The sequence below is a fragment of the Jaculus jaculus genome, chromosome 6 (assembly GCF_020740685.1).
Source record: "Jaculus jaculus isolate mJacJac1 chromosome 6, mJacJac1.mat.Y.cur, whole genome shotgun sequence".
Classification (NCBI taxonomy): domain Eukaryota; kingdom Metazoa; phylum Chordata; class Mammalia; order Rodentia; family Dipodidae; genus Jaculus; species Jaculus jaculus.
Window position 1 is genome coordinate 80463046 of NC_059107.1, and position 19721 is coordinate 80482766.

General features: G+C 36.5%; 1 protein-coding gene across 1 annotated transcript in view; it reads left to right on the plus strand.

The window, feature by feature from the left end:
• The window catches only part of C6H12orf40 (chromosome 6 C12orf40 homolog), a 107140-nt gene that overhangs the window by 20528 nt on the left and 66891 nt on the right, over nucleotides 1–19721 (plus strand). Inside the window, exons 3-8 of the mRNA XM_045152208.1 lie at nucleotides 1928–1961; nucleotides 11791–11929; nucleotides 14995–15127; nucleotides 15435–15483; nucleotides 16853–17038; nucleotides 19466–19581. Coding sequence (XP_045008143.1) covers nucleotides 1928–1961; nucleotides 11791–11929; nucleotides 14995–15127; nucleotides 15435–15483; nucleotides 16853–17038; nucleotides 19466–19581 — 657 coding nt within the window. The remainder of the gene's footprint in view (nucleotides 1–1927; nucleotides 1962–11790; nucleotides 11930–14994; nucleotides 15128–15434; nucleotides 15484–16852; nucleotides 17039–19465; nucleotides 19582–19721) is intronic.

The window sequence follows — 19721 nt, forward strand, 5'->3', positions numbered from 1 at the left end:
TAAAGATAGCTTTCTTTCCCCCTGTGTCCCTTATGAAATACTGTGGATAAAAGCCAGGACTTTGTACATACTAGGTATTTGCTGTACCAATGAGCTACATTTTTCAGTCTTTGGTCTTTTTTGGGATAGATTTTATGTAGCTCAGGCTGCCATTGTACTCACTATGTAGGATCGAATGGCCTTGAAATTCTGGTCCTTCTTTGCCAGTATACAATATGCTGGGAATACTGCTCTGGGACATAGTGCCTAGCTCTGAGTTTTCAGGTACACATAATTGATGTAACCAAACGTAACCGCTCTAGTAACAAACTTAACATTTCCTTAGTTCTTACATAGATTTATAACTTCTGTTTGCTCCTTACTGATTTCACTATAATGCTAAAATATAAAGAAATACAGATTGTGAGATGGCTCAGCATTTATACGTTCTTGTTTGCAAAACCTAAAGACTCGGTACCCATGTATAGCCAGATGTACAAAGTGACACATGCATCTGGACTTTGTTTGTAGTGGCAAGGAGACTCTGGCATGCCATTCATTCTCTTTCCTCGACCTCATTCTCTTTCTGTTTTCTTTCTCTAAAAAGTTGGGGCTATAGAAATGACTCAGTGGTTAAAGGCTCATGTTTGTAAACCCCAGGTTTGATTCCCCAGTACCCACATATAGACAGATGCACAAAGTGGTACATATGTCTGGAGTTTGATTGCAGTAGCAACATTCTATTTCTCCCTCTGTCAGTCTTTCACATAAATAAGTAAAAATATTTAAAAAAATAAAATAAAAAGTAAATAAAATTGAGATGTTGAAATAGACTTTTGCTATCAGATGAGAATGTTTTTATGATGTGTCCTTTCTAATGCTTTACTTTCTCTTTTCTTACCTTGGTTTTTAAAATTAGATTTTCTTCAGTGCCATATTATTCCACTTTAAACTTGGGTTTCGTAGGAAAGTTTTATGAAACATCATGTACTGTAACTACTTTTTCATATTTTCAGAAAATGGTTAAATTTTAATTTCAAGACTTTAAGTGCAATGTTAGTCATCTTAGCAAAAATGGACTTCTTTAATCATTGTGTACCTTATCCTGTTTCCCTTTTAGGACCCGAGTTCTAGTAAAGCAAGAAAGAAGAAAGCAAAAGGTAATGTGTGTGTGTGTGTGTGTGTGTGTGTGTGTGTGTGTATGTTGGGTATATATATATATATATATATATATTTGTTAGCTTTATATGAATTTATATAAATACAGCCACCTAAAGATTTAGCATGGTAGCCACACCTGCAATTCCAGCTAAGGCAAGAGGATCACTGCAAGTTCAAGTCTAGGTTGGCTTCATAGAATGCTCCATGCTGTTCAGTGAGACCCTGTCTCAAAAAAATACAAATAGTGCCAGAGTGATGGCTTAGCTGTGAAGGCTCTTGCCTGCAAAGCCTAAGCACCCATGTTCTATCTCTCTCCAGATCCCTCGTAATCCAGATGCATAAAAAGTGAGGCAAGTGCAAGGTCACACATGCCCACTAAGTGGAGCAAGCATCTGGAACTTGATTGCAGTGCCTGAGGTTGGGGCATGCCAATTCTTTCTGTGTGTTGTCTTGTGTTCTCTAAGAAAAAGAACCCAAAACAGCAACAAAAAAACCCCACAAAATAAAATTCACCTATCTGAAACTGAAAGTTATTCATGCTTATAAATAGCTTGATTACTCTGTGCAGGCTGACTTGAAGTCATTGTCTTAGGCTGTCTTTCTCATTGTAAGATTCACCTCAGATCTGAACACTCTAATGTTTCATTTCTGGCTTATCCTATCTTTATTTAAAATATACTGACTGTATCATTGAATAGAGTTTAGTCTATAGACATCTTATAGCTGAGCATATTATATCTTGAAGAAACTTTTATGAATCTATACTTGAAGAAATATACAATCCTAGGTCATTGTTATTACTAAAAAAACAAAAAGAGAAAGTGGTACATGAAGGAGGAAAGTAAGGGAGGGGAAAGAGAACAGTACATCAATATTTATTGTCAAAAACAGTTAAATATGGATTGGAGTGATGGCTCAGTAGTTAAAGGCATATATGTACAAAGCCTGACAGCCTGGGTTTGAGTCCCTGGTACTTACATAAATCCAGACGCACAAAGTTCTGGAGTTCATTTGCAGTGGAAGAGGCCCTGTTGTGCCCATTCTCTCTCTTTCTCTTTATCTCTGCTTGCAAATCAGTTAATTAATTAATTAAACTATAGTTAAATTTAAAGAAAATGAAGTGGTAATTGAGAAAGCAGGATAATTGCTCCCTCTGGTTCCTTTCTCTTTCTTACTGTGCCTTCCTCATTCTTTTGCCAAATTGCTTACTTGTATTGCTCTTGATAATGTCAAGAAAGAGTAGTTTTCAATCAAATTTATTTATTGTTATAGTTAACCTTATCAACTTGACAGGATTTAGAATAAACATGGAAACAAATCTCTGGTCACATGTATGAGGGATTCTGTAGATTATATTAGTTTAGACTGGAGGACTCACTTTAACTGTGGGAGATACCAGGTTCATTTCCCAGTATGTATATAAAAATGAGAAAGCTAGCAGAGCATTCAGCATTCATTTCGCACCTCTTTCTCCATGCTGATGTGATGATGTGAGCTGGCTTCCTGCCCCTGCCATGCTTTCCTTGGTGTGATAGACTTCCCTTTGAAACTATAAGCCAAAAGTAAACCCATCTTTCCTTATGTTGATTCTGGTCAGGTATATTGTACAAGCAATGAAAAAATAATTGGTACAAAAAATAGGCACCAAGAAGTGGTGATCTTGCAGCAAAAGTTTTTAGGCTTTCGGAATTGGTTTGTGGAAAGAATTTGCTTATGGTACCATAAGCAGAACTTAATGGCCCATGCTGGTGGAAGTCTGATAAACCAGACGGCCAAGAGAAATGCAGACAGTGGTTTCAGAGAGGAATATGGACCTTATTGGGGAATTGACTAGAGGCAATTCATGTGGTAGTCTGGCAAAGTAATTGGCTGCCTTCTGCTTGTGTCCTGAGAATGGGAGTGAATTTAAATTTAAAGTAATGGGTTTTAGAGGGGGAAATTTAAGGCAGAAAAAATTTAAGCCTATGGTGTGGATTCTTCTAGTTACTGTGTTTGAAATCTAAATGAAAGAGCAAAATCAAAGAAGAAAGCTTCAAAATAGTTTTGTGCAGAAAGAAATGTAAACAAACTTATGTTCTCAAGCACACGGACTTCAGAGGCTTTGGTGATAATTGTTAAAGAGATTATCACCATTAAATCTAGTCCAGCTGATTTGCATTGTGACAATAGGAAAGATACCTGAGGACAAGACACAATTTATTGAATGCTCATGACCAGAAGAATGTGAATTTTTTTAAAAGGAAAAGGCCCAATTATAATGCAAAATGTCCTGTTCTCCAAAGTCAGCAGCATATAGGAAGTGCTACATTTGTGTTCCAAAGCTTCATCCCAGCCTGGCAGTAGAACTTTGTAGGACTACCCACCTGATACTGGTTTTGGTAGAAAAATGGAAGAGTGGAGGTCATCGATTGCATCATGGTTCAAGAGAGCCACTAAAGCTAAGTGATGTGAGACAGGGTAAAGTTCCTGCAAAGAAAACTTGTGAAATCACTGTGGGAAGTGTAGAAGGTGAACCCTAAGTTGCTTTGGAGACCTCAAGAATGGAAATATCAGGATTGTGGGATATTTGCCAAGAAAAGTGGGCTTAGGATATAACCAGCCTATAGAGAGGCTATAGGCAACACAGTGGATGAGTAGAGGTACCCAAGCCTTTTTTAGCTCTGAGGATTTCATCATTATTCCCAGATCTAGATGTGGCGCTTCAGGATTTGATATTTACCTTGCTGCATTTCAGTTGTTCTTTGGTACAGTATTTCAATACTCACTCCCATTCTTCCCTTTTAATATTTTTTTTTTTGTTTATTTATTTGAGAGCGACAGACAGAGAGAGAAAGAGGGGGAGAGAGATAGAGAATGGGTGCACCAGGGCTTCCAGCCACTGCAAATGAACTCCAGACCCGTGAGCCCCCTTGTGCATCTGGCTAATGTGGGTCCTGGGGAATCGAGCCTCGAACTGGGGTCCTTAGGCTTCACAGGCAAGCGCTTAACTGCTGAGCCATCTCTCCAGCCCTCATTCTTCCCTTTTATATTGGGAATGTTGCATATGTTGGAAGTATATAATTTATGATTTCACTGTTAAGAGTTTGACCTGAGACTTAGATGAGACTTTAAATTGCACTTTTGAGCACTGTTGGAACTCTTAGGGACTATTAGGACTTTTGAAGTTGGACTAAATGCATTTTGCATTATGAAATGATCATAAGCCTATGGAACCAAGAGGTGGAAAGCTATTGCTTAAGTGCTATATTTGAGTGCCAGATTGTCAACTGGTGGACTTATGATGGTTAATGTATGGTTGTCAGCATGACAGGATTTAGAAACACCATGAAAACAAATCTTTGGTCATGTCTGTGAGGGACTTTATAGGTTTGATAAGTTGAGGTAAAGAGGCCCTCCCTGTGGGTAACATCATCCCATGGGATAGGTTCCAGTTACTATGAGAAATGAGAAAGCTAGCAGAGCATTTAGTGTTCCTCATTCTCTGCTTCCTGCCTGCTGATGTGATGAAATGAACTAGTTCTCTGCTCCTGCCATGGTTTCTACTCCATGATAGGCTTTATCTTAAAATCAAGCTGAAAATAAACTCTTCCTTAAGTTGCTTCCAGTGGAATAGTTTGTTCTTTCATTAAGAAACTGACTGATACTTATATAACATAATATTCTATACCTGTTTGCCATTGCTTTAAGAAAGAGAGAAATTTCTCTCAGACTGTCTTTACTATGGTTTCTAGATTTATTTTGTCTACTTATTGATTTTTAATGACCATTGGCAAGTTAAAATTTGATTTCTTGTTTCTGAAAGATTATGTTTCTCTTCAGTGTTTTCTAGTTGCTTCTTCCAAGGAAATATCATAGAGAAATTGGTTCACCAGGCACCTTGCCAAGGTTATGTAAGCAGTAACGATTTATAGGAAGAGAGGATTCTTCTGCTGGCAGAGCTGCCTGAAACTATGCAGGGAACTTGAGAGGTACAGTTTTTGTGAGTTGTCACTCATGATGGGATAGGATAGCCTTTTCTGTAATGTTCTGTCTTCATCTATATTCTAGTAAGTAACCATAACAAATTAACTAGTTCATTAAGCTGGAATTGAGTGGAATTATTTCTTGGGTTTGTTGTCAGTGCCCTATCTTGGGTAAATAGGCATTTACATCTCACTAGGAAAAGTCAGACAATAAGGACATAATAGCTGATCAGTTTATGTTAAATAAATGAAATTAGATCTATATCTCTCACTTTGTATAAAATTCAATTTAAAATGGATCAGAAGTTTTAATGTAAGACCTGAGACCCTGAAACTGCTAGATGAAAACAGGAGGATGCTTTAAGATATCAGCATACACAAGGACTTCCTGAAAGGATTCCAGTACCTCAGGAAACAAAAACAAGATTTAATAAGTGAGATTTCATGAAATTTAAAGGCTTCTGCACAGCAAAAGAAATGATCATCAAAGTAAAGAGACAGCTGAATAAGAATTAAAGAATAATTTCTGACAACATATCAGACATCTGAATCCATAAATATCTAGAATCCACAAATAAATGCAAAAATTAAAACCCCCAAACCAAATCATCCAATCACTAAATGAGCTGATGAACTTAATAGACAGTTCTCAAAAGAAGAAATTGAAGGAAGGATAAAATGGCTGTGTCAAAATGCACATGCTTGAAAAGCCTACACAGGCAGGACCAGGTTCACTTCCTCAGCACCCATGTAAACCTGGATGTAAAGTGGTGCATGCATCAGTGATCTCAACATGCCTATGACAATGAGAAGCTGAGCCAATGGAATCTGAAGCTCCAGGTCTAGCTAGTCTGATGTTTGTTTGCAGTCTGGTAGTTCATTTCCCTCAAAGGAGGTGAAGCATAGAAACCTCATAATTTTCCTCTGACTTCCACACTTCCTTATGTGTCTTCTGTACAAATAAATTTTTTTAAAAAGAAAAAAAAATACCTACCTGAGGTCAGGGGAAGAGATTGAGTAAAGGAAAGGTGGAGGAAGGGATAATCAAAATCAAAGAGGATATAAATAAGTCATATGGAAACCTACTTTTTTGAACAATGGAATACTCAGAAGCCATGATTGTTACTAGAAAATTTTCACTGCGAGGGATGGGATACCTTCCAGTATGTTGTTGGCCAGGGAGGTCCCTGATACCTTGAAAACATTATAGGCCATTGCTAAGGCCCTTGGCTTCCCACCAGGAGTAGATGGTAGGACCCTTTGCTGAAGACTGCACATACTTAGGTTGCAAGGTCACTCAGAAATCCTGCTGGAGCTGAGGTGAAAACAGCTGACAGAAAGAAGATAAAAGCTTTGTTGCATGCAGTTCAATTGGAGAGAGAGAAATCACCACTGAAGTACTCAACAGTGGACACTGTAAGCCTTATATTTGGCCAACCAGGCCAAATGAGTCAACAGGTGCAATAATGGCATGTTTCTTATGGGGAAAACCAACCACTCTCTAATTTGGTTGGAGGCCCACTCCATGGGAGGGAATACAGCCCTGATACTGAAAACCTACAACAGGAGCAGTCATGAGCCCTAAGGGTGTAATGTCTGCTGGTGTCTGGCTAAATGTATATAGTATGCTTACCAAACTGCCCAGTAAGCACTTGTCTTAATGTTCATACCCAAATTTTAATGCTACTCTCACTTTTGGTTAGAGAACCTTCTCTTTTCAGATGGCAGTGACCTTGGGATGACTCAGAAGGTACCATGATGCTGAGAAGTGAAAGAGGAGCAGTGCTCAACACTGAAATATCTCTGTCACACCTTCCAAGGCTCAGGGGCCATTGTGGAAGAGGTGGCAGAAAGAATGTAAGAGTCAAAGGAAGGGTAGGGCTCCTTACAATGTAATCTTCCCAAAACAAAATGTCCTGAGTATCAAAGACCTCACAGTACCTGACACTACCTACACAAGGCCATCATAATAAGAAGAAAAGAAGATGACATCAAAATAAAAGAGAGACTGATTAAGAGGGGGAGGGGATATTATGGAGAGTGAAGTTTCAAAGGGGAAAGTGGGGGGGGGGAGATGGAATTACCATGTGATATTGTCTGCAATTATGGAAGTTGGCAATAGAAAATACAAATACTCAATTATTTCATGAAAAAATCTTCACTGTCTTTAGCCACAGGGAAATGACAGTCAAAATTACTTTAATATGCTATCTCAGGTGTGCATGCTCATGCATACCATATAATCCAGTACTAAGTAGTCCGAATCAGCAGTATTACTCTGAGTTCCAGGTTATTGTGGGCTACTTAGTGAGTTCAAGATTAGCCTAAACTACAATGTAAGAACCTGTTTCCAAAAACAAATGACTCATTTTATACCAGTTAGAATAGCTATCATCAAGAAAACGTGACAACCAAATTTTGCAAGAATGTGGGGATAGAAGAACCTTTGTATACTGTTAATGAACCTGGTACAACCACTTTGGAAATCAGTATAGAGGTTTCTGGAAAACAAAACACTAAAAATAGAACTACTATAGGATTCAGGCATACCACTCCTGGGTATTTACTCAAAGAAATTCTTAAGTCAGCATAGTACAAATATAGTTGCACATCTGTGTTTATTCATGCCCCATTCACAATAGCTAGTGAATGGAACCAGCCTAGATGACTATCCATCAACAGAAGAATGGATAAATAAAATGTACCTACAGACATGGAATTTTATTCAGCCATAAAGAAAAATGAAATGTAAATGTTGTGGATGTTGGGGACTGGGAGTCTCTCTAGTATTCTTGAAAAAAACAAGTTTACTCAAGAGACAGAGGTAGTTTGAGAAGCAGTTTATTTAACAAATCAACAGAAGCAAGACTGAGCAAAGCAAGTACCCCAAAGAGAGATGGAAGTGGACTGCTCCAAGGCAAGGAGTAATGAGGGAACTCTTAGAGGATTTTGTTTTCTTGGTTGTTTAGAAAAATTTTATGAATATTTATGAGGTTGGTGGCATATTCATGAGGTAACATGATCTTTTTGTTTCCTAAATTATTGTAGACAGGATCTTCCTTTTAAGATATTTCCTTTCCAGTTCTCCATTAAGGAGGAGGGATATGAAAAACTACACTGCCAGTGATACTATAATGATATCATGTATTTTGAAGATACAAACCATTTGTTACTGTACATGTGTGGACAAATGTCCAGTTGCCTTAGACTCTGATGTAGTGGGAGCAATCTAACTGTAGCCTCAAGCTGTTTAACTACAAAGAGACATTTTTATCAATAGCAGACAGTTACCAATATGTAACTGGTTTTCCTATGTTACCTCATATCTTAACTCCTGGTCTTTGAGGCAGTCTAAAGTGATCTAATTCTGGAATAGGAAGCTTTATCAGAAGTAATCTTACTCATAATTTAGTTTCTTGCAAGTAGATCCTAGAACACATGAAAGTGCAACAGTACCATTGTATGTTTTCTGAGAGGAGCTTTGTATAAGACACCCAGAGCTTGTCTGTTGTTTTTTCCAGAGCCCTGCCTTTCCTCTTACCTCATTAACTTTGATGTTTCATCCAAGATACAAATCTTGTTACTTTGATTTCCTACTGTTTCTAATCTCAGTTTTAAAAATAATATTTACTTTAACTGTAATGATGATACTTTTTGGAAAATGGATGGAATTGGATATCATTAGGTTATTTTAGCCTTTATCAAGAACACAAATACCATATGCTTTCTTTTATGTGTGGACCCTAAATTTAAAATTATATGCATATATGTGTGTCTATGTGAATTTATGTGTATTCCTTTAGGTCATAAAACTAGAAGGGGAATCACAAGAGAGGAATAAGTCTTAAAGGACAGGAGGAGGAAAGGGCAATGGAATCAGAAGTGAGTTCTATCTGGGGGAATGAAAGGAAACAATTAGAGGACTATGGGGGAGGGATGTGATGAACAGTACTGGAGGCAGGGAACAAATCAGAATCAAGTATAATGACATGTATTAAAATACAGTAATAAAGCTCATTTTCATAACTTAAAATGAAGATAAAGAATAATTATATTCATACAGCCAAGAAGAAAACACAAACTGAACAAGAATGATAATTATGTATGTCTTTTTTCTTGTTGTTGGAGGAAAGTTTTTATTTTGGCTTACAGTCTCAAGGGGAAGCTTCATGATGGTGAGGGGAAAGCATGGCATGAGCAGAGACTGTACTTCACTGCCTTGTTATGTCATGTAGAAATGACAGCAGAAGAGTGTGAGCAGAACTCCATCAAATGAGCTACTCTAGCAAGAAGACAATAGCTATAGTACCCCTAAGCCCAACCTCAACAACATAACCTCCTCCATCAAGACTCACTTCCAAAATTGCCATCAGCTGGAAACAAGCATTCAAAACACATGAGTTTATATTTGGACATCTGATTCAAAAGACTACACCCTCAGTGCCTTACTTTATCCAGTCAGGTCTCCTCACCCTTCTATCATATCCTAATAGCCTATTCAAATTTTGCAACTGTTAGTGGTTTAAACCATTTTTATAAATTGATTGTGAACCATCAGGTTATGTTCATCTTTTCTTTCTTTCTTTCTGTCTGTCTATCTGTCTTTTTTTGGGTCTCACTGTAGCCCAGGCTGACCTGGAATTCACTGTGTAGCCTCAGGGTATCGTCAGTCACTCCAATCCCCCTACCTCTGCCTCCCGAGTGCTGGGATTAAAGGCATGTGCCAACACACCCATCTTGGGTTATATTCTTATGTTCCCTCTTTCCCACCCTCATTCCACTAAAGGCCCACCTCAGTGGGGTTATTGGTAATCACTCTAGGGTCATGAATGCACTAGTTAGTTCTTATTGGAGGAACAATGCCTTAGGATACTTCTTCCCACCTTGTGTCTCTCAAAATACTTCTGTCCCCTCTTCTTTAATGTTCTCTTGGCAGGCATGTTATAAGTCTCATGTAGTGTTGAGCTCTCTCTGATTTTCTGCTTTGATGACTGTTTACCTCCATTTTCCTAGTGGAGATTCTCAGGCTAGCAGTGAGAGCAGGACTCATGTTTATTCCACCACTTCTTCTATAATGTCCCCTGGGCTCTATGTGAGAGAGATGACTCATCTCATGCTAAGCATTTGGTTTTCTTTTCTTGTCATACTCATGGATTTGAGTCTCACTGGTATTCATCTCCATCTTTAAAAGTTATATTCTCCAGGGCTGGAGAGATGGCTTAGTGGTTAAGCGCTTGCCTGTGAAGCCTAAGGATCCTGCTTTGAGGCTTGATTGCCCAGGACCCATGTTAGCCAGATGCACAAGGGGGCACACGCGTCTGGAGTTCGTTTGCAGTGGCTGGATGCCCTGGTGCACCCATTCTCTCTCTGTGTCCGCCTCTCTCTCTCTATCACTTTCAAATAAATAAATAAAAATAAACAAAACATTAAAAAAATTATATTCTCCAACCAAGAGTGAGAGCAGCATTGGTCAAAGAGGATAAGCTGTCATTTAAAAGGCTTTTGGGGGGCTGGGGAATAGCTTAGCGGTTAAGGCATTTGCCTGTGAAGCCTAAGGACCCTGGTTCAATTTCCCCTGGATCCATGTAAACCATATGCACAAGGGGGCACATGAGTCTAGAGGTCATTTGTAGTGGCTAGAGTCCCTGACATGCCCATTCTCTCTCTCTCTCTCTTCCTCTTCCTCTCAAACAAATAAATAAATAAAAGGTTTTTTTTGAGGTAAGGTCTTACTTTAGCCCATGTTGGCCTAGAATTCACTATGTATTCTCAGACTGGCCTTGAATTCACAGAGATACTCTTACCTCTACTTCTCAAGTACTGGAATTAGAGGTGTGTGCCACTACACCCATCTTAAAAGACTTTTTGATGGATATACCTAAACATGTTAACTAAAGAATAGTGGAAGCTTCCTTCTACAGACTATGACCTTCCTATCCATAGGCTTCTGACTTGGTTCTCAATACCAGATATTAATTTCTTTCTACTGAGTTGGCCTCGTATCTAGTCAGAGAGCAATTGATTACCCCCATAGCCTGTATGCCACTAATGCACAGGTGTGTACATCTTATCTGGTTGGTTGAATTTTTAGTTTGATGACCCCCTGCTTATTCATGCTATTGGTGACTATTATCCTCTAGCAGCTTGCATAGCACTTTGCAGCACTATGAGCACTAGCCATCAGGGCACTGGCTTCCTTTGTAGTTAGTTCCATTGTGATTTCTCAATGTCTGTGACTACAGCCTATGGTGTCTTCCGCTGTACGGTCTTCCCACTTAGATATTTTGGGTAACCAAGTGCTTTGGTAATGGCTTTGTTTTAGGGGCCTCATGGGCCTCCCTTGGTAAGTTTTTTTTTTTTTTTCAATGTTTAGCAGACATGGAGGCATGGATAACACATTAATTAATTAATTAATTGGAATTGTGTTTCTTTCTCTGCATTAAAGGATATGTTTAAAAAGAGAAACATTGTAAAATATATGAAATTTAATGTCTTAAGCAGGCTGTAAACTAGTATGATTGATTTTAACTTATATGTAAACATGTTTATATGTAAACATATAAAGGTGGTAACACAAAAATAAAAACATGAAATTAATGACACTAGCAGTGACTTGTTTTTATTATTTATGATTTTGCCTTGAAGTTCTAGGTTATAAATTAATATTGTAAATTGTTAATTATTTTAGGAATACTTTGAAAGGAACAAGTTAAGATCAAAAATGAAATTAATGGGAGTTTTATCACCTGTCAAAAATTCCACTGTCAGTTTAGACCTTCTTAACCTCTATATGGTAAATCAAATATCTTGTAAGAAGAAAACACTTGGTAAGTCTTTCAAAAGCATTTTGATTTGATTTTTATTTTAATAACACTTAGCCTTTTAATTAATTTGAATTTTTAGATTCCAAAACATTTCTAAAATTAATGTTAAAACCTGGCTTCTGTCTTAAATTAGAAGCCTAATTATTATCTCCTTAAGATTGTTTGTTGCTTAGTCCATTTACTTTTATTTTTAGGTTGTATATGTGTCATATAAAATTACCTTTTTCATTTAACTTACTTTGCAACTATGGCAGTTATGATATTATTCATTCCAGGCAGAGAGTCACCAGAATTTCACTGGGGAGCAGGTGATAACAAATGTGTTCATGTATAACTTAGGGAATTGGTTTGGAAGAAATAACTGAAAATATATTTTATTAGTGATTAATTTCTTATCATGTAACCTGAATTATTACTTACATGTTTCTAGGATGTTAATGATAGGAGTCTTCTGCTTTAAAAATAAAGTTTAATAAAGTTCATTTCTCATGCACTTTGATTCTTCAGCTAAATAAAAAGTATCTTTTCCTTCTCTTATGGGTGCATTTGTCTGATATTTGATTTTTGGTGTGTGTATGTTTGTCTATGGTATATGCATTTTTATGCAGATATACAATTGTTTGCATAGGGAGGCCAGAGAACATTATCTTTTCTGTATTGCTGTTTCATAGATTTGCTTGTTACCTTAAGGCAGAGTCTCTCACTGAACCTGGAGTTGTGACCAGGAAGCCCCAGCAGTTCTCCTTCTGTAATCTCCAGTACCCACAAGCCTGTGGTTACAGGCATATGAGTGCATGCCCAGCTGCTTATGTGGTGCTGGGGTATTGAATTCATCAAGTCTGGCTCCCTCATGCTCTCATATTTACAAGACAAGCTCTCTTACCCACTGGGATATATCCCTGGCTCCTGATATTTAAATCTTAAAAAAAAAAACTCAATGTGAAAACTTAAAAATAAGAGGTCATTAGGAAGCAATAGATGTTGATGGGAATATTAGTACCTCTTCATTTACTTTTACCAGTTTTTTTTTTTCTTCTGTTAGCTAATGTTGTAGTCTGGTTCATATTGCTGGCAGAAATCACCTGTCCCAAGAGCAGCTTGTGGGGAAAAAAGGGTTAATTTTGACTTACAGACTCAAGGGAAAGCTCCATGATGGCATGGGATAATGATGGCATGGCCAACAGCAACAGGAAGGAGTGCCAAAAACTGGCAAGAGGAATCTGACTATAACACCTATAACTCTATCCCAAACAATATACTGCCTCCAAGAGGGTTTAATTCCCAAATTGCCATCAGCTTGGTCATGGCATTTAGAACACCTAAGTTTATGGGGGGGGCACCTGAATCAAACCATACAGCTAGTGACAATTTTAGAAGTAGCAAATAATTATTTATGTAGTTTTAGAATAAAATAGTCTTTAATTATGATATGAACCTTTATGTCCTTTGTAGAAGAGGAAAATATGTTTTCATCTATTATAACTGAGGCTTTAATAATAAGAGAGATTAACAATAGAAAGGTATATATTTAACAAGTGTTTGTTTTTGTTTTTTAACATGAGGGCCCTCTTAATGATATGGAAACCCAAAGAAATGGGTAAACCTGTGTGTCTTTGTGCTAGGTATGATGAAGACATGAATATCTGTGTGCACGTATGATTGGACTTTTTAAAAAAAGTATGACCCAATGGTGACAACATAAGAACTTTTGTGGGCCTGCTTAGCATCTTCTCTGTGATCCTGTGGCTTCAGAGATAAGCAAGTCATGGCTGAGAATAGATGTAGCTCATTGGTAACCCTTGCCTTGCATGCAGAAGGTTCTGGGATTGATCCTCAGCTTTGCAATAGTCAACAACAACAACAACAATAAAAGAATGTGTTCTTCAGGTACTCGGGACTCTGTACTTGAAAGACAGGTACCTCCTAAGTGAAGGTTTTATTACCTTTTGGGGAAAGATCAGAAAATTTTTTAAGTTCTGTGACCTTTGAAGAAGGTAGGTTGAAAGTGATCTCCCTTCTTCTGCAGCTTTCTTAAATGACAAAGTACAATATTTTCAGGTATTTATTCAACATATGTTTATTGAGTACCTACTATAAGTTCTCTTTAAGAATTGGAATAAAGTGTAAAGCAAACCTTTATTAATCAAGACTCATGGCTGCTAAAGATAGAAATCCAAAAAGAAATATATTCACTCATTTAATTCAGGGGAAGAGCAATGATGCAAAGGGTCTCAGAGGTATCTTGGATCAGAGACTTGAATACTAAGGTTCTTTCTCCCTTAGGAAATTACCTTTATTCTCTCAATTGTCTTCATCATGAAAGCTTAAAACCTGGCCTTAATAAACTAATATTTTAGTTCACTTCTCCTATTTCTGACACCAGAGAAAGACTGTAGGTGGATTTTGTCATTTAAAAAACTTTACATTCCACAAGAAGGATGGTACTTTGTGCTACTAGTGTCCCACACAGCAGTATCGATTCACTCACTCCAGAGGGGTAGGCTTCTGTTGTTCCTTCATAGTTGTTCCAGTGGCTGTCTCTAAACCAGTTATTTTGCCCAGAAAGGGAGGGTTTTATAGGAAGATAGAAACTCCCTAGTAAATCAGTATAATTAGGCTAGGTACAAAAGTAGGAAAAAGAAAGTAGGTCAAAGTGTTTGAACAAACAAACCAGTGAGTTAACTTTGATAAGGAGAAACCAGTCCTGCTTCTGTAAAGTTTAACATCTAGTGAGTGGGAGGTAAAGTTAACCCAGTATAATAAAGTATGCGGAGTACTATAATAAGAGAGGAAACATAGTGCTATGAGGATACATAGCATAGTATCTAGTATAGTCTGGATCAGGAAAATCGTAAAGAAGATGAGAGATGAATTTTTAGGACCCTTTCTTGAGCAGTACCTACAGAAGAAAAATGTTTTAAATTATATATGGTAGTTTATTCTGTTTTAATGACTCTATAAAATAGGCTTTAGAAGAATTTCTTATGCACATTTAATAAACATGATATAGCACACAGTGTTTTTCAAAGGTTTTACTTTTAAGTTATTGTTTAACATTTTTATTATAGAAACTGTGAAAAGACCAACCCATGTGAATATGAACAGAGACTTAAAAATCCCTGTACGAAATCACAATTTAGAACTTCCAATGTCTCCTCATTGTATACCTTCTAAACTCTGCATTGATGATATAGAAAACAAGTAAGTTTTAGTTAGAATTTATATTATTAGGTGATTATTATCTACATTTTTATTCACTGGAAAATTTAGAAGGGGCTTACTTTCAAGCTCCAGTTTCCTGTTTGTCTAAGGATATTATAAAGCACTAAAATGTTTATCATTTGGCCTAGGTATTCTGTATACATGCTTTGACTTTCTGTTTCATAATATGCCTATTCTAGTTTAATATAAATTTTTATAAAACTCAGTAATATGTACTATCAATTTTAAATATATATTTGATCTTATTGTTAATGTATTTTAACTATATTTTTTCTGTTTTCTTTAGTATACCTTTTCAAAAATTAGATAGCAAGGAAGAACCTGAAGTAGTTCAGGTGAGATTGAAAATTTTTATCACTTGTTTGACAATTATGACATCCACTGAATGAGTTAAATCTTGAATACTGGGAAAATTAGTTATCCATTAAAATTTTTACAATACTAAAAAAGCTATTTCATATATATATATGCATATACATTATATATATGTATGTGTGTGTATATATATGTATATATATGTGTGTGTATATATATTTTATATATACATATACATACACACACACACACACACACACACACATATATATATATACATATATATATAAAAGAGAGAGAGTATATGGGCATGCCAGAGCCTCTAGCTACTGTAAACAACCAGATGCATAAGCCACTTTGTACATGTGGCTTTACTTGGAATCAAATCTGGGTCCTTAGGAATTGCAGGTAAGCAGCATAACCACTAAGCAGTCTCTTCAACCCCATTTTACAATCTTTTGACAGCTTTCCTATCCCTACAGAATATTTTTGTTGACTTCTGACAAAGACTCCTTTGGAACAGTGATGCTGTGAATGTTTGCTTGTGCTGTGTATGTGGGCCTGCTTCCTCATGAAAATCCCTTTGGTACAATGCTGCTGTGCTGAGTAACTGGGTGTGCTGTGCATGTGGTCTTCTTGCTGGTAACGACCCCTTTGGAACAGTGGTTCTCTGCATGCTGCACATGGGTCTGCCTGTTGGTAACGATGGCTTTGGAACTGTAGTGTTAGGAGTGCCTCTCTGATCTAGGCATGAGGATCAGCTTGCTGGTGAGAGCTGCAAAGGAGCAGTCATTCATTTAGGGGTTCTTCAGGTTCATATGACTATTGATCCATTTTCTCTTTCCAAACTGAGTGAAGGATTATTCATATCAAAGTCTCATGTTTAGAATTCACCTTGATGTCTAGATAATTTTTCTTTCAAAGAGTAAGTTGTTTTCAGCAAATAAAATTATAATGAACTAGAAGATGCTAGATTGTGATTAAAGCTTAAAACTTTGTTTAATGTGCAGTGTCAATGATTGCTTCTTTCTCTCCCTTTATTTGTCTTAGTGAAGCTTGATCTGAAATACAGTGAATAACAGTGATAGTAGTAACCCTTGGAAATCCTGTTACCTGGATTGTGAGTTATGGAGACTTAGATGGGCTGTCATTAGAGGATGACAGGTAGAAATGGAGCTTGAGCAGAGATAGGAAAGGCTGAAGAAAAGAGCTCCCATGTGAAATCTTGGTTGATAACCTCTTTCCTCTCAGTTAATCCCGTGAGTTGCTGAGAGCTTACTCTTCTTATGACTTTTTCTTTTGCAGCTTGTTGCCTTTTCTTTATTTTACTTTACTACTTTTAATTCTAGTTTTTGTATTTTAAATTGTTTTTATCATTTTTCCCTATAGTCATTACAAGACAGGAATGCATATAGAACATTTGGACCTCAGTTGAACAGAAGAGAAAACTGCCAGTATCCTCCACTGTGTTCTTCAGAATTACCTTGTAATGGATATATACCAAAACAAAATTTCACAATCAGAATAACACCAGGGTTTCCAAAATTTGAATATGAACAACAGCAAAATGAACAGGTAAATTTTACTCACTAGCTCTCTTATGTTATTATATTGTATTATATTATATTATATTATATTATATATTTATATATTATATTATATTTACATAATTTCAAAAAGGAGATTTCAGATTATAATTTAAATAAGGAAATAAATCAAAGGGATAATGATTTCTCTTAAACTAAAATTTACATCTCTGTACTATAGAAGATTATAATTCCAACAACTGTAATGTTTAAAAAATTTAGAAATCATCATTCTTTTAGAAAATTATTGATAGTTGGAAACTAGGGTGTTTTATAGTAGTTGCTGTTTATAATCTTTGTGGATGATGTCTTGACATGTCATTGAAATTAATATACATAATATGGTAACCATGATATAAACAGCAAAATACTGTCTCCTTTGTCTCCTTGATATCATAGTAAGGCAAAATCTTGCTTTGAACTTTGTGTATTTGTACATTCTTGTATTTATACATTCATATATGGGTGCACCGGGGTTGTTTTGTTTTGTTTTTGGTGGTTGGCTTATGTGGGTTGCTTGTAAATTAAACCCATGGCAAGCACCTTTGATTGCTGAGCCCTCTTTCCAGCCCCCAGATCTTGCTTTCTAGATCACCTTAAAACTCCTTATTTGGGATGGAGAGATGGATTAGCACTTAAAGCACTTGCCTGCTAATAAGCCTAGTGATCCATATTCCACTGTCCAGGTCCCAGGTAAGCCAGATGCATAAAATGACACAAGCGTGCAAGTTTGCACATGTGCACAAGGTGGCACATGCGTCTGGAGCTCAACTGCTATGGCTGGAGGCACTGGTGCACCAATTCTCTCTCTCTCTCTCTCTCTCACACACACACACACACACACTCTCTCTCTCTCTCTCTCTCTGTTGCTCTCACTCTCACTGTTGCATTTAAAAGGCCAGTCTGTTGGGGTTGCCTCAAAAAAACCAAATCTTATTCTGTAAGTAGTTTGTAGGACCTAAAATGAAACACATAAAACTACACAATTGCATTCTGGCCTAGGCGCATTATATTTACAGGTTATCTATAGACATATAAGTAAATGTTATACCCTATATGGCAGGAGACTGACAATAGAGGTTAATGTCCTTCTCCAAGTCATAGTGCCATACTATAGCAGACAGTTTCAGGTTTGCTGAGATGAACTTCCAGACAAGGCACAGTTATGGAGGAAGGGATTTATTGAAGCTTACAGATCCAGGGGAAGTTCCATAATGGCAGAAGAAGCTGGCCTGCTTTCAAAACACCAAACACAGAAAGAGAAGCAAAAGCCAAAAGTCACACAGCACAGCACACTTCAGGAATTCCAGCTAGGCACACTTTGCATATCTTTAGATTGAAATCTCAAACCCACCACCACACCTTAAGATCAGCCAGTGACACTGCCTCTAGCCAGGTGGCTGCAGATGTAAACTATAAACTAATAAAGCAGTGAATCTATTGGGTGCCATGTATTCAAAGTACCACACATACTATGAACTATTAGAGAAATGTTAGATAGATTATTTAGAGAGATTTCTAGAAGAATTTGAATTATTTCCTACCTTCCTTGTGTTTTGGTTTGTATGTTCCTTTCTTACTTCACTGTTGATTTAGTATTTACACCTCTGAAACTGACACTCTCTGAGACAGGTATTTTGTTGAACCCTTGTACCAGCTGTCCCTGACAACCACCTAAACATTCAACTTCTTCCTTTTGACCCTGTTTCCCCCCCATTTATGTAATTAATGGTCTTTGAAATTCTCATTTATATGTTTCATGGGTTATAAAATGAAATATATTACAACTTCATAGTGTTATCACTGGGTAGATTGGTGTTAGACTAGTATAAGTAGTCAATCTTCAATGGTATATTCCACAATGACAAATGAGTTCTACTAGCTTCATAACACTTTCTACACACAAGAACCATTTTACAATGAATGATACTGATATTCAGAAAAATTAAAGTAGAAGTCTACAGTTACTTAGTTACTTAGTGAATGAAAGAACTGAAATACAACTTTTTTATTGAAGAAACTATTATTTATTTTAAAGAAATTTGACTTTCGTTACTCAAGATAATGATGTCCTAAGTGTTTGTTTTGTTTTTATAATGTTATTTAATAGCTTGAGAAAATACCTCATCATAGCATGAATGTCATTGTTATAGCAAATATTCAAATAGTAACATTGATTTTATTGTTAGATACTATATTTTATTTTCAACAAGGATTAAAATTACTTTGGAATCATGTACACACGTATGTATGTATGTATGTATGTATGTATGTATGTATGTATGTGTGTGTATATGTATATGTATATGTATATCTATATCTATATCTATCTATATATTTCACTTAACACTTTTGGTAAATAAGTTGTTTACATGTACATTTACTATTTTGACATTTTCTTCTATCTTTTTTTCAGCTCAGTAATGGTAACTGTTCTGATCCCTTAGTTTCCAAATTAAATCAAAGTCAAGATGTTTTAAGTTCATCATTTAAAGTAGCACACTTTGGAACATTGTTTGAGAGAACAAAGAGGCAAGTAAGCAAAGATGATGAAAGAAATAAAATAATTCTGAAATCTTAGTTACTTGATTTTTAAGAGATATATTTGGGAATATAAGTGATATTTCTTTTTTTTTAAATTTATTTATTTGAGAGAGACAGACACAGAGAAA